Source organism: Haliotis asinina, chromosome 1, assembly GCF_037392515.1.
Source record: "Haliotis asinina isolate JCU_RB_2024 chromosome 1, JCU_Hal_asi_v2, whole genome shotgun sequence".
In the NCBI taxonomy this organism is placed as follows: Eukaryota; Metazoa; Mollusca; class Gastropoda; order Lepetellida; family Haliotidae; genus Haliotis; species Haliotis asinina.
The window spans coordinates 17,106,190-17,120,000 of NC_090280.1; the positions used below are offsets into that span (position 1 = coordinate 17,106,190).

Sequence of the window (13,811 nt, forward strand, 5' to 3'; positions counted from 1 at the left end):
TGACAGGTACAGACGCTGTGAAAGAACGTGTTAGACACGTTCATAAAAAGCAAATAAATGAAATTAGGTGTTCAGTTGGGTGTTTATTTAAAAATGAAAGCGTCTTCAGAGTAGGAGTGACTGAGTGGCGAATGCTGACACAAGTGAAGGTAGTCATTCCTGTCGTTCTCGTTCACTAAATGACGGTGTATCGTGTGCGTGACGGAATTCGTTAGGCCATCAGGTTGTCTTGTAATTGCAACAGGTTTGTACGATCAGTGTGGGACATCATTACCTTGTCAGTGTCCGTTCTTACATCTCACATGTGGAGTTGGGGTAAAGAGCCCATGGAGACATCTCCATATCCTGGCTCTCCCATACTGTGCATAATTACCCATACGGGTGAGGACAACCCGTGTGATATCTTTTTATATTTGCACAGTGTCCAATGTGGCCAACTAGAAAATAGCACGTCGGGTTTCATTATGGTGGAACAACGCGGTCTATTTTGGCTTGAGATCTGCAGTATGCAACGGGGTGATGTATAACTAAACGTTGATTTAGAGGGCCGTGAGTATCTGCAGTATATTGAAGGACTGTCAAAACCCGGTCAGCGCCATGAAACGTATGATTCAAACTTTGTCTGACAAAGGTGTTCCAACTCACCAAATCATGCAATTGTCAGGGCACAAGAATGTTCAGTCTGTATCAGTTATTCCACAATGAATTCAAAACAATACCAAAACATCAACACACTTCTGTCTTCCAACTGGGATTCCATTCCACGTGACACAGGTCTGTCTCTCCCTTGTACCTGATGTACGTAGGGTTATCCGAGCCTTCAAGCATCCAAATAATTACGGCAGTTTTCTACACATATTGTTTTCCTTTTATTTCCACTGGAATCAAATATACTAACAGTAAACGTAACTGTGCATAAGATACAGTTGCATAAAAGTTATTTGAAAAGATTTGTAAAAAACCTAGTCACCTTCAGCATGTTTTTGACACCTTTGAATTTTGTGGGAAATAAACGTTAGTTACAACTTAAACTGTGTACTTCATGCCACAGCTTGCTGAAAATCCGCGTCTCCGCGCCTTGGGCATGCCGAAGACTGGTCTGGCCCAGAAAGAAGTTGTCAGCAATTTTGGTGTCCATCTAAAAACAATCTCACATCTACATTTCAACATGATGGGAGAGATTTGCATCAGACCTGTCGTCCACGCATGAGGTCATATCAGTCAGACAACCACATTCGGCTGACCCCGGCACCGACGGCCTGCAATACGTCCAATTTGTAAACGTCACTAACAGTTATGGCTCGCTTAGTGCATGCAGCATCTGCACCACATGAGACAAGATTGGGATGGTGTTTTGTTCACTAACGAGTCGAGATTTCTTCTGGAGAGCTCATATGGCAGGTCAAAGGTGAACAGACGACGATGCCAAATAGTATGCTGACGCAGACGCTGTTCAGCATCGACAGTTTGGTAACGAAAGGCATTATGGTATGGGGTATCATCACATATCACGGTCCAGTACACATCTTGTCACTGTATACTAAGCTGGATAGGAACAAGTGTTGGTTCAGGTATAGAACGTCATTAAACAAGCTTTCTTCCATCAGTTTGTGTCGTCTATGCGTTGTCGTTGTCATCAACAATGTCAACTGGTTCGTGTGGGGTAACCAGCTTATAGCTTAAATAGAATGTAGAATTCCGTAAGTCAATGATCAGTCAGGGAGGTGTTTCAACATTTATTGTGAGGTCAAGTGTGTAATACATAAATACATATACATAAAAGATATTTAAACAATAATCGAATATACACATTTTGAGGGGGAATTAGCGTCTCAAATGGTCGAGCTTAAATCTGTAACAGTTATAACATTTCCTTTTTCAACATAACATCAAATACTAATCACAATGGGAAAGTATATTCATACAAATCCTTTTAACACATATCTCAATTGTGCCTCAGCTGTCGTTATGTAAAACATATATAAATGATATTTGCTATTGAACCAAATATTCACTTTAGTTCACTATTAGCATAATGATGATGCAAGGTACATCTAATGTGTCCATACATGAGTGCAACACAGGCACAACTAATCCATGACAGCACATCTACTTCACTTACATGTTCAAATAACGACTGAGATATTATGCATGACGATGTTCATGCAAATACAATATTACATAGTCAGTAACGACTTTGACATTATGCATGATGATATTCATGCAAAGACAATATTACATAGTCAGTAACGACTTTGACATTATGCATGACGATGTTCATGCAAAGACACTATATACATGATATTGCCACTTTCTATTCATAAATAAGACATTTTAGTCATGGCATTAAATAATATAATATCAGAGTTATACAAGAAAGCTTACCTTAAATAGAATGTAGAATTCCGTAAGTCAATGATCAGTCAGGGAGATGTTTCAACATTTATTGTGAGGTCAAGTGTGTAGACAAGAAATCACTGAACTCTTTTTATAGCCGAAACACCACTGATCAATGTTGGAATTCTTTTGTGATTGGCCTAAAAGGTGCAATCGGTGTTTTAATTACCATTTTGATTGGTTGACCAAGATCAGATATTTTTACTATTGGTCACTGATTGAACAAGCCGAAATGAATTTTTGGAAGGGTAGTCACGTGACCGTGACAGGATTATTACACCGACTTAATTACGGTTTGTTTTACAACTTCCTACAGCTGATGTCACCTGGCCGTGACAACAGTAGTTGGGGCTAATTAGCTTGGGGTTAATTAGACTGGATTTATTGCAGTTGTGGTCTGGATGTCTATACCACGTGTCATTAAGACATTTACTGGTGCAATAAACAATAGCTTGAGTTTTAAGAGTGACATGTTCAATGGTATATGGCCTGTGTTAATTATTCTTGCCAGGTGCGTTACATCAGTTTGAACCATGACACGAAGGCTAATTAATGTGGCATTTCAAAATTGTAACTCTTCAAAATGAATGTGAACTCACAGAAAGATATAAGTGGCAAACATATAGAAAATACATACATACAAAAAAATATACAAATATGAAGAATACAAAGATAAATTGTGCACTGTCACAACAACAATGCGGGACACACTGAAAACTGAAAACGGTGATTAACTATCTATTGATAAAATGATAACGGCTGGATACTAACACCATGGAGTCTGTAAGTACTGTATTGCGTCAGCTTGATATATCAACACAGGCAACTGTTTATTTCCCTTGATTGTGACAGACTGAAAATAACACTAAAGCGTGACTTGGGGTTATAGATAAAAAAACAGACAAAACAGTCGAGTGTACATTCAAGAATGTATAGGTCCATTAAGAGGTGATTATTATTAAAATCAAATATAGAAAATTAGTAAAACATTTACAGTTTTTATACATACAAACACAATACTGTTTTCGATTATACGTGTTGTATGTGTTTAACACCCGTGTACATATGCATTGATCATGAACATTGATCTATTAATACACACGATGAACAGAAAGGCAACGAATGCGAAAGTGAAATATTTACCGAAATCTCAAACTTACATGCCATTAAGTTAAATATCGCTCATATCCAGGGACATATTGAACACTCTCTGTTCAAGATGGATGACAGGGAATCATGTGCCATGATGAGACAGCTTATTCTCACAATCGTTGTAACTTTCATGCCTGAAGACACAATTGCTCATGGTAAGTTTATTCTTTTTAAAACTGCCTACATTTAAGTCAAATTTGTAATTTAGGTCAAGATGGCGTCTACTTTTATATAATCTGACACCATCAGGTGACTAAACCTACCGTTTGGGGACCTTTGCTATAAGACGCTATAAGACAACATATAAGTGCGGTCCGCCTTTGAAGTGCTTGTACACAGAATCCATTGTATATTTCTCCCCTCCAACATACCCTCACGAGTTACCTCGTACATGGTCTGGGATCCTTTACACGTTACTTGACTATTTAAGTGTGTCCGTTGGCCTTGTAGATGAATATGGTCCTCCTCCAGACCCTCGCTCTTTGACTGGGCGTTAAAATGTTTTAAAGTCATTTGAAGAGCCTGTCTAGATTGCATCAGTAGGGCCTCTGTGTTATGACGGTGATGTTATATTTTCACTATAGTGATGAAACCGGATTGTACTTCCATATGCTTTTAATTGTTATCTTCCATTTCATGTGTAGGACGTAAGAGTAGATCAGTATCTCATTGCCATTGCCTAAAAACAATCGGCTTATCAGGGAATATAATTGTCACTCACAGGAGGTAATACGAGTACTTGAATAACCGACATTATATACTCAATTTGATAACTGGGCTCTGTACGTTCATGAACCTGTGGCGAGTACAGGTGTTAGTGGTCACTGCTCATGTGGGCAGTTAGAGAAAAATGTGTTACCAAGATGCAAAGGCAATGGCACAGATTGTGGCAGACTGACACTGTCAATCTGGGTATGGAACGAATCGAACCTCAGACACTTCACAACTGTTGCTAAAACACCGACTTTCAAATTAGAGGGTCTAAATGGTCAATAAAAACTAGACTGTATAGAGTATGTTGTCATAATAGCAGAACATATGCTATACATATACCTCAAAATATTAACAAAATATTCATCAAACATTAACTGTTGAATTTTCTCCTTGTCTCAGGTCTTTCAACAGTTACTCCAGAGAGCGGTGAACCCTTTCACCATGTACTCCAAAGACTTCAGTGGGAAAGAGTTGCTATTTTGCTTCATGGAAAGAACGGTAATTGCGTAACCTTGTAAACAACCGGGGTTCCTCTTAACTGTTTATCTGGACACACTTGACTAATCCAGTCAGAGTACACTTCCATTAAAAAAAGTATTATTTGTCTGTTTCCAGATACGCGGACGACAGAAAATCCATATAACATAAACTCAAAGCGAGCACAGTGTCATTAAAAAAAGAATAAAATAATTATAACATGAGTCGCACAAATCAACAAATGTACCCGCAACAGTGATATACAGTGTACGTTTTGGTTATTTGCAGAAGACTGTCCAGTACCTGCTCTTGCACAGTCATTCACCAACAGTCCCCAGATTCTTGTGTTTGACCTCAGTGTCGTGGACACAAATAAAACTTTACAGACAATCCACGAGTCTCTCTTCCCTGACATACACGTGGTTGCTTCTATGAGTCAAGACCATGTGACCGAGCTGATGAAGACGGTTAGTATTTACCTTTCTGTTGAAGAACAAAACTTATCATTTCAGTCTTGCCTCGTGTACAATAGATGCTGCCTGCATCAAACAAGAGGTGCCTGTCGGTGGCGTTGGAACAAAATTGGACGTATTGCCGCCGGGTCGGATGTTGTGCTCCCTCGGTCGGTTCCGTACAGCCCGGGAACTGATTGGACGTAAGCAAGGAATACTCCAAACAGTCAAACAGTGAAACTGGCCATCTGGAACCGATTCCTTTAAAGTGTCAGCCGGATGTGAATGGTTTGCTGACGTGACGTCACGAGTGGACGGCTGATAAATGTCTCGTGGTCCCGTCATGTTATAAACGTCTCACGCTCTTCGATGGACACCAAAATGCTACCTGCAAGACCTACTTGTCAATGATGTTTGACCAAAACGGGCGTATTGCAGGCCGGATGCTGTGTTCCCTCAATCGCTCAATAGCTTCTTCAGGCGTGACGTCACTCGTGGATCTCTCCCATCATGTTGAAAAGAGAGATGATATGAGATTATTTTTCAATGGACACCAAAATCTCAGGCCACTTCATTTTGGGCCAATCTCCAACATACCCACGACGCGGACATTGACATTGACATTGGCGTATTTTCCGAAAAATTCAGAGGCCGGAGAATAATCAACCGTTCTCCAGTCAGGTGTCAAAAAGCATGCCAAAGTGATTAAATTCATTGTGCGCAAAGTTCATATGTTGTTACATGGCATCAAATTTCAAAATGCTTTGCTATATGTTTATTATTTAACTAGTTTTGAATTTTAGTTTCTGCAATTTTTTTGTTGTGCACAATTGCATATTTATATGCACTTCATTCATGCAAACCCACATTGCCATATATCATATCATTGAAACCAAAACACCTGACTCTATCTTGCAGGTTGATTCTTTTGATGCAAAGACAAAGGGAATGACAGATTTCCGACATCATTCAAAGTGGCTGCTTCTCCATCAAGGAACAGATGTCCCGGAACTGCAGGCCCTGTACTTGGAAAATGTGGTTCTACTTTGTCATCATAAGGTGTGTATCTAAACAGGAAGTTGTGATTAGGTCTGAGATGATTTTCAGTAGATGGTTCTGTTTCCCTTGGGCGACAGTGTATGTCCTCTCGCTTTAGCAACGATATAAATTAGTTGCCATCGTGACAACACTGAAATATGTGTACAACAATTACAACAGATATGTGTCATCCTGTTGTATGAATTGTACAACGTCACAGCTCGGGGATGTCATATATCCAGCTGATTACGATGGAACGTAGTGGTGGGATAATCAGTTTACAAACATAACCTTCCATTTACAGTCACGATTCTCTTATATACTGGGCACATAAAGAAACTGTGCATACAAAATCTAAATTATCAAATCTGTGTAGACATATAAGGATTTAAACTCAGAGATTAGTGACATGTATCCAACATGCCTGCACGTGCCATGTGCCGTGACGTCAGTGGTTTCGTCCTTGAGACGTGCCATTGCACGTGCACTCATGGAAAGAGAAGCAGAGCAAATGAATGCCACACAATACTGTCACTTTGGAAAGCTCAACCCCTGTTCTTGCGACCGTTCAAAGACTTAAACATAAACGTGACATCCCACAAGCCTTCCTTGCACTATGCGTCCTCGATGCACTGCTGTTTCCAATGTCCATGGTGGAAAACGTTATTGGGCTTGTGACATGGTCTTTAGACCTGTGTCCAGATAATGGATTCGTGACGTCACTGCAATTGAAATTCTCCCGATCTGTTATGGTCTCATGATCCCTCCATTAAAGTTTATATGTACCTTTGACATTGTTATCGTACTTATCAATTGGGATAATATTTTGACAATGCACAATTTCTTTATGTGGCTAGTATGTATTGCCCATAATGGGTAGGTGTTGTACCGGTAGGATTTCGTCGGATTGTCATTACAGCTGCGGGTTTGTGGGATAGACTTTGCCTTGAAGGAAACACTTGACATTTCAGTTTTTCGGAAACTCGTGTAAAATCATGTCTTGCCACTTGTTTTGTATAAATCGTATGACACACGTACTCATGTAATAACCTCTATATATTGTTATAACTGCATGTGTTTTCTGTAGTAGCTTAAATGTTGGTGGGTGTAGCATACACAGCAAAACGCTATCTGCGATCACAGATGACATGACATGTTCATTCAAACATTGAAAAGAAGTGTTCGATACCTCACTGAGTGGCAAAGAATCTAACGACTGCGTATGCAGTCAGCCTTGACTTCTCAAGGATCACGGGTCATTCTGGATAAAAAAAGTTATAATTATATCACAGAAATGTCCCACAATAGGATAAACTGTCGTGATCTGAGCCTCTGGTAATGATCTAAGTGACTGCCAACATGTCATGTGTGACAGCCACCTTTAATGCTGAACAGACTACAGGGGGGAAAAGCTGACCAGACAAACTGAGGCACAAGGACAAAAGAAGCTTTTGCAGAGTGTAAGCGCATAGATCAGAATCTAGCCTGACCAAGTGGTGTGTCTGTTGTTGATTAAGTAATTCCATGAGTTTGTTATATTTTATCTCTAAACTTAAACTGATACCTAAAAAGTATACAATAACTCTTTACAAATATTTAAAACTGAAGATCTGCAAAGGTCCGGGGTAGAACAGGCCTTCAGCAAACGCTTGTTTGTCGTAAGAAGCGACTAACGTTATCGGGTGGTCAGGCTCCTTGACTTGGTTGACATATGTCATTGGTTCCCAACTGCGCAGATCGATGCTCACACTGTTGTTCACTGGCTTGTCTGGTCGAGACTCGATCATTTACAAACCACTACCATTTAGCTGAATATTGCTGAGTGCGGTGTAAAACTAAACTCGCTAACTCTCTCATTTAAAATTGAAACATAAGCTATCAAACGAATAACACCTAAAACATCACTTGGCCACATTTGTCACAAACCAAAAGTAGACCTTGTGGATAATCAGCACATATTGACACAAATGAAACCCAAACCTTTTAGGCTACATACATTTATTATGATACAGCCTCCTTTTGGATTGTTTTTAAAGGGGAGGAACTCTTCACAAGAGAATGATAACAATCAATGTAACAATAACTATGCAAAAGCTTTCACATAGCAAGGCTAACAATTATAATGAGTCCACACAAAGTTCCATAAACACAGGAAAAGTGTTCACAAAGTCACTGGGTTTCCATAAGCACAAGGACAGAAACTGGTCCATAAACACAGAAACAGTTCACAGGCGTGTAAATGCATAAATGACAAATCTTGAGTTATAAAATCAGATGTAGGAGCAATTCCCCTCAAGCCTGAAATAAATAACAAAATACCTACTTGCTAGTCATGTGATAACCCAACAATATGTCATATCAATACATCTAAGATAATAAACGTCTGAAAATAATGTCCATGACGCAACTCAAAACATGTACAAGATACAGCATTGCAACAAAACAGTTATTCTTATACCTTCACCATCAATTGATAAATTACTCATTTAACTTCCTTTAAAGAAACAAAAGCATACTCACAAAAAGGCCTTCTCCTAAGAATTCCCCTTGACAGTGAAATTCAACTGTGATTGACTTAAAGTATTCTGACCTTAAATAGCAGTTGGAAAGCTAAATGCATGCTTTCCACAGGGGTGAAAATATGTGTTTGGGAGATATGTTCCCACCATAAGGATGATAACTGCCCCTACCAAAATACATCCCAAATAACTTTTGTAAAAGGGCATGAAATGTGACAACATTCCACTATCTCGTTTCCTAGTGTTGGATACAGAACGCTTTCACCTTAAGACGTCATTCTACTGAAACCGACCTGGTACCAGTAGCGGACTGTACTTCAAGAACCACCATGAAATGCTATTTTCCTAATGTTGCCTATGGTTACAACAAGCGACATCTGCTGGTGACCGTTCTTGATGAGGTAACAGTGTTTATTCATGACCAAAATAAATGTTATGTTTTATTCTACAGAGACGCATTGACGAACAGGCATTACTTCTAATGACTCACTTTTGACACTGTTCACCATGTATCAGAATACGCTTTTAATTAGAGAAAATGTTTTCTATTTTGATGTTCTTTCAGACGGAATGTTTTCACTGAGAAACTCGTGTGAAAGAGTCTTTGTTTGCTTCAGACTTAATGTACAAGCATGCTGCATGTTCTGTTTCGGTTACAGTCAACGATGTACATTGTGAAGTCAGTCAACAATGGAACGACACGGTATACGGGATATGCTATAGATATCTTGGACACTATCGCCGATCTTCTGAATTTCACGTGAGGATCTGTCAGGTCTATTACATTCTGTTAATAGATTTAATTCATAGTGCACCCTCTTGGAATAAGGGTGAGTCTATTTCGCTTGTCCCAATGTAGTGTAGTCCCTGTATAAAACAGTTCTGTTGACAGTTACAGTATCACTGAACCCAAGGATCAGTCGTGGGGACTTCCTGTCAACAACACCTATGATGGAATTGTGGGGCAGCTAAACAGAACGGTAATTTGGACATTGACCATAAATACCTCGCGGACTGCTGTTTTCTAGTTTTCTGAGGACAGACTAAACAAATAAGGGGCCTCTTTGTAAGAGTGAGTTGAAAGAGGAAGAAGAAAGTTTCGACACTTGCAAAGATAGATGCCTAATTATGTGTCATAATGGTCAGATAAATTATGAACCTGTCAGTAACAAGCCGTAGTATATTCATCAGGTGACACAACAACTTACCTGTTCTGGGTTGTACTACCCATGGTACTCCTGAGGATGAGTGAGTGGGTTTAGTTTTACACCGCACTCAGCAATATTCCAGCTATAAGCTGAGGACAAACATGTGTTAGAAAGAAAAGATCTATATATTACAATGCCTAATTGTGTTTGTACTTTTGCAGGAAGTGGACCTTGCTGCTTGTGACCTGACAGTAAATGAAGGCCGTTCTATGTTCATAGACTATATATATCCTCCAATCAGCACTGAGTACATTGACGTTTTATATAAAAAGCATGACAAACAAGGAAGTAGTTCTCTTTATCTTTTGGTGCTCCCACTCAGACCCAACGTGTACCTCGTTCTGGTTCTGATTGCTGGACTTTGCCCACTGCTCTTTGCTCTGTTCGAAAGTGTGGATATCTTCTTGAACAAAACGCCTGCTGAGTCTGAAGATGTGGGTGTTTGTTGTTTAATGAAAGTAAAACAGAATCTGTTTCATTCCTGCTGGGAAGTCACTGGATCATTGTTTAAGCAGGGTATGTATTAACTGAAATGTATGATAAATGACTCTCTTCATCAAGTAACCGGGACCTTTATGTGTATCTAAAAAGGTAACTGATATTTTCCAATACATTGTATTTTCGTAACTACTTAAGCTTCTCATACTTAAATGTTTTAAAAGAATGAAGAGGAGTGATCAGTCTTTTGTTAAATGCCTCATGTATTTTCAGGCTTTAGTAAATATCCCAGTAACCTACCAGGGAAGGTGCTGATGACGTCGTTGTGGATGTTGCTGATGGTGATAACTACAGTCTACTGCGCCAACCTCGTCGCTGCTCTGTCCGCACAGACTGATGTTAAACCGTTCACTGACCTAGAGGGGCTACTGGACAGTGATTATTCTGTTGGTATTCAACAACATGGTATCGAACATCATATTCTGAAGGTGTGTTGAATCTTCTAAATAACGTGTTTAGTTCTGTATTTATACCGTGGTGTCTGAGCTGTTACGGACATACGGCTCTTCTGATTAAAACCCATCGCTCTTGACTAGGTTTGCAGTACCCTAAAAGTTTTGTCCCATTAAGATGATTCAATCACAGAATATTCCTGCTTAGCATCGTAGTTAATCGTAGACTATTTGTAGTTTTTAGATGCTATTAAATACCTACAGTCGCTAGCAGCTGACCTCCCCATGAGAAAGGTCTTTCATACAACGTGTTTTAAAATCGTGCAGTATGTGCTATTTTAATGTATGGCTGAGTTTCACTACAGTTGCCAGTGGTTGAAGGGATGGTATAAATCAAGCAGGGGACGTATGCAGATATGTAAAGTCGTGACGACGGTCTCTAGTAATATGAAAGCTTAACTTGCTCATATCTTTAGTTGTTAGTGTATGATTTTAATTTTTTGATCAGCTTTTAACAAATCTGTGATCATCAGCTCATTTTACTGTTCTTCGTTGCCAGGCTTTTAAGTTATAATTAATAATGAAAGCTCTTAATCAGGTATGAGGTGTTACGCGACCGAAGATGGCCGAGCGTATTTCAAGTATTACCAACATTGTTTCCGATAGGGGCGCTGTGTTTATGTTATTACCGCTAAACTACCGATATCGCTGCAATTGTTTCGCGAGTGGGCTATGTTTGTTTACATTTCAAATTTGCCGTAATTCCTTCAGTTATTGGAGCGGGGGGACTGATTAAGAGCTTTTCATGACATGACATTTAAGGATTGTTTACAGTCCCATAATTTGTATTCTATAAATCAATATAGAAGCATGTTCCATGGTACTGTATCTGCTACAATTGTAACTCTTACGCATGGTTCTCATTTGAGAGAGGCAGATATCATAATGTACCACGAGACCAAAGATTCTATGTTATTACCGCTAAACTACCGATATCGCTGCAACTGTTTCTCGAGTGGGCTGCGTTTGTTTACATTTGAGATGCGATTCCTTCAAAATTGCCGTAATTCCATCCATTACTTAGGGGAACCTGTTAATCATGATACAAATTCGAACATATATAGTCCTGTAGAAACTATAAGAATGTTCTGTCTATATTAAACTGCCAAATTTCAATAACAATATTGAAATATCTTAGCACGAACTCTCTCAGAACAGATTATTATGGATGCTCACAGAATGATCTTTTCAATTTCCGCTCCATATAACATTATTGGTTCCATTTTAGACACAAATTACGTTTATTTTTGTAGGCAATATAAACAACAGAAGAGCTGTGATGTTCCAGTTATTATACTGTCCTGTCACGAGCTAAATTTTACTGTTGGCTCACTCACTCACTCACTCACTCACTCACTCACTCACTCACATAAAATGCAATTGATACAATCTTTGCTAATAGACCAGATCCATTCTGATACATGTGATTCATTTGTGGTCAGACATAGTTAAGAACTGTCGGGAACAGGCAATTTATGTACAAAGGAACATTTTGGCACTTTTCATGAAAACGACAGTGTTTCAGAACGTATAGGCTCAAATCATATGTTTTGCGGAGTACAATTTAGGTGAACATTTATTAGTTTTTAAGTATATGGCGTTAGTTTGGAAAGGTCCTCTATTCCAGTGTTTAATATAGATCAGACAAACGATAACATCGGCGTCCATTGGTGCGATTTTCTTCACCTTACTCTGTCCCGTTTCGTTTTAATCATCAGACAAATGACCCATCAAGTTTGTATGGAAGGCTATGGTCAAAGATAGAGGCCAACGACCCAGTGTTCTTGGAATCCTCGACGGAAAATCATCTGAAAAAGGTGGAACGTGAGAAATATGCCTATTTGCATTACACATCAGAACTAGAGGAGTACATGGCTGATGACTGCAAATTAGAGATTCTGCGAGAGAGAGTATTATTTGTACAACAAGCATTTGGATTGCCCAAGGGATCCCCTCTAAAACCTGACATGGAAAACATGTAAGTTACGACAAAACCCTCTATTCGATCCTTTAAAGTTTACAAACATGATGCGAATTTAAGTCTCGTAATGGCATTGAAAAATGATAAACATAAAGGCAAGAATGTTTATGGATATCTACTTCGATATTTTGAGGAACACGACGTTTTAGAAAGTATATTCTTACTCCTTCATTCCTACCTTAATACAATGTTTTTTAAACATTAAAACCCTGTGAAGGTCCCAGGGTAGAATAGGCCTTCAACAACACATGCTTGCCATTTATAGGCGACTATGCTTGTCGTAAGAGGCGATTAACGGGATCGGGTGGTCAGGCTCGCTGACTTGATTGACACATGTCATCGGTTCCCAATTGCGCAGATCGATGCTTATGTTGTTGATCACTGGATTGTCTGGTCCAGACTCAATTATTTACAGACCACCGCCATATAGCTGGAATATTGCTGAGTGCGGCGTAAAACTAAACTCACTCACTCACTTTAAACATGAAAAGATAGGCGGGGATATCGATTATCAACGAACATATTAAATTCCTATAATCCAATTCTACCAGCCTCGCTTTTCATCTGTATCTAAAAATCTTTGTTTTCCCTTTTGGCAGAATGTCTCAGATGAGTGCTGTCGGTCTTCTTGATCGATTCTGGGAAAAATGGAGTGTCAAGAGAAACCGGACACATTGTCCACCAAAGAGAAAATTGAAGTCAGTCACACTAAACCAGATCGGAGGTGGCTTCATCATCGTGTGTGCTGGAGCTGCACTTGGTATCGTTGTGCTTTGTCTTGAAAACCTAACACATTCAGTAACAAGTATCAGAAGAACTCAACAGTAACTAAAGATGCTTTCCTTGCACAGACGCTTTGAAGTGTTAGACACGATCCTATAAAACCCAAATGTAGCTTCATTATATCATGTTTTAGTCAGTCC

General features: G+C 39.2%; 1 protein-coding gene across 1 annotated transcript; it reads left to right on the forward strand.

Annotated features, from left to right (window-relative positions):
• The first annotated feature begins 3,616 nt into the window (after positions 1-3,616).
• On the forward strand, positions 3,617-13,716 carry LOC137298512 (glutamate receptor ionotropic, kainate glr-3-like). The gene is made up of 10 exons (XM_067830843.1): positions 3,617-3,704; positions 5,029-5,207; positions 6,111-6,251; positions 8,992-9,145; positions 9,407-9,509; positions 9,642-9,729; positions 10,119-10,473; positions 10,669-10,883; positions 12,626-12,885; positions 13,488-13,716. The coding sequence occupies exons 1-10, from the start codon at positions 3,617-3,619 to the stop codon at positions 13,714-13,716; spliced, it is 1,812 nt and encodes a 603-aa protein (XP_067686944.1).
• The last annotated feature ends 95 nt before the right edge of the window (positions 13,717-13,811 follow it).

Excerpts from the sequence above, each read along its gene's own strand:
- LOC137298512 (XM_067830843.1), top strand. The coding sequence starts at position 3,617 with ATGGATGACAGGGAATCATGTGCCATGATGAGACAGCTTATTCTCACA. Across the intron at positions 6,252-8,991 it reads TTCTACTTTGTCATCATAAG|TGTTGGATACAGAACGCTTT; the intron begins GTGTGTATCTAA and ends CTCGTTTCCTAG. Across the intron at positions 10,474-10,668 it reads TGGATCATTGTTTAAGCAGG|GCTTTAGTAAATATCCCAGT; the intron begins GTATGTATTAAC and ends ATGTATTTTCAG.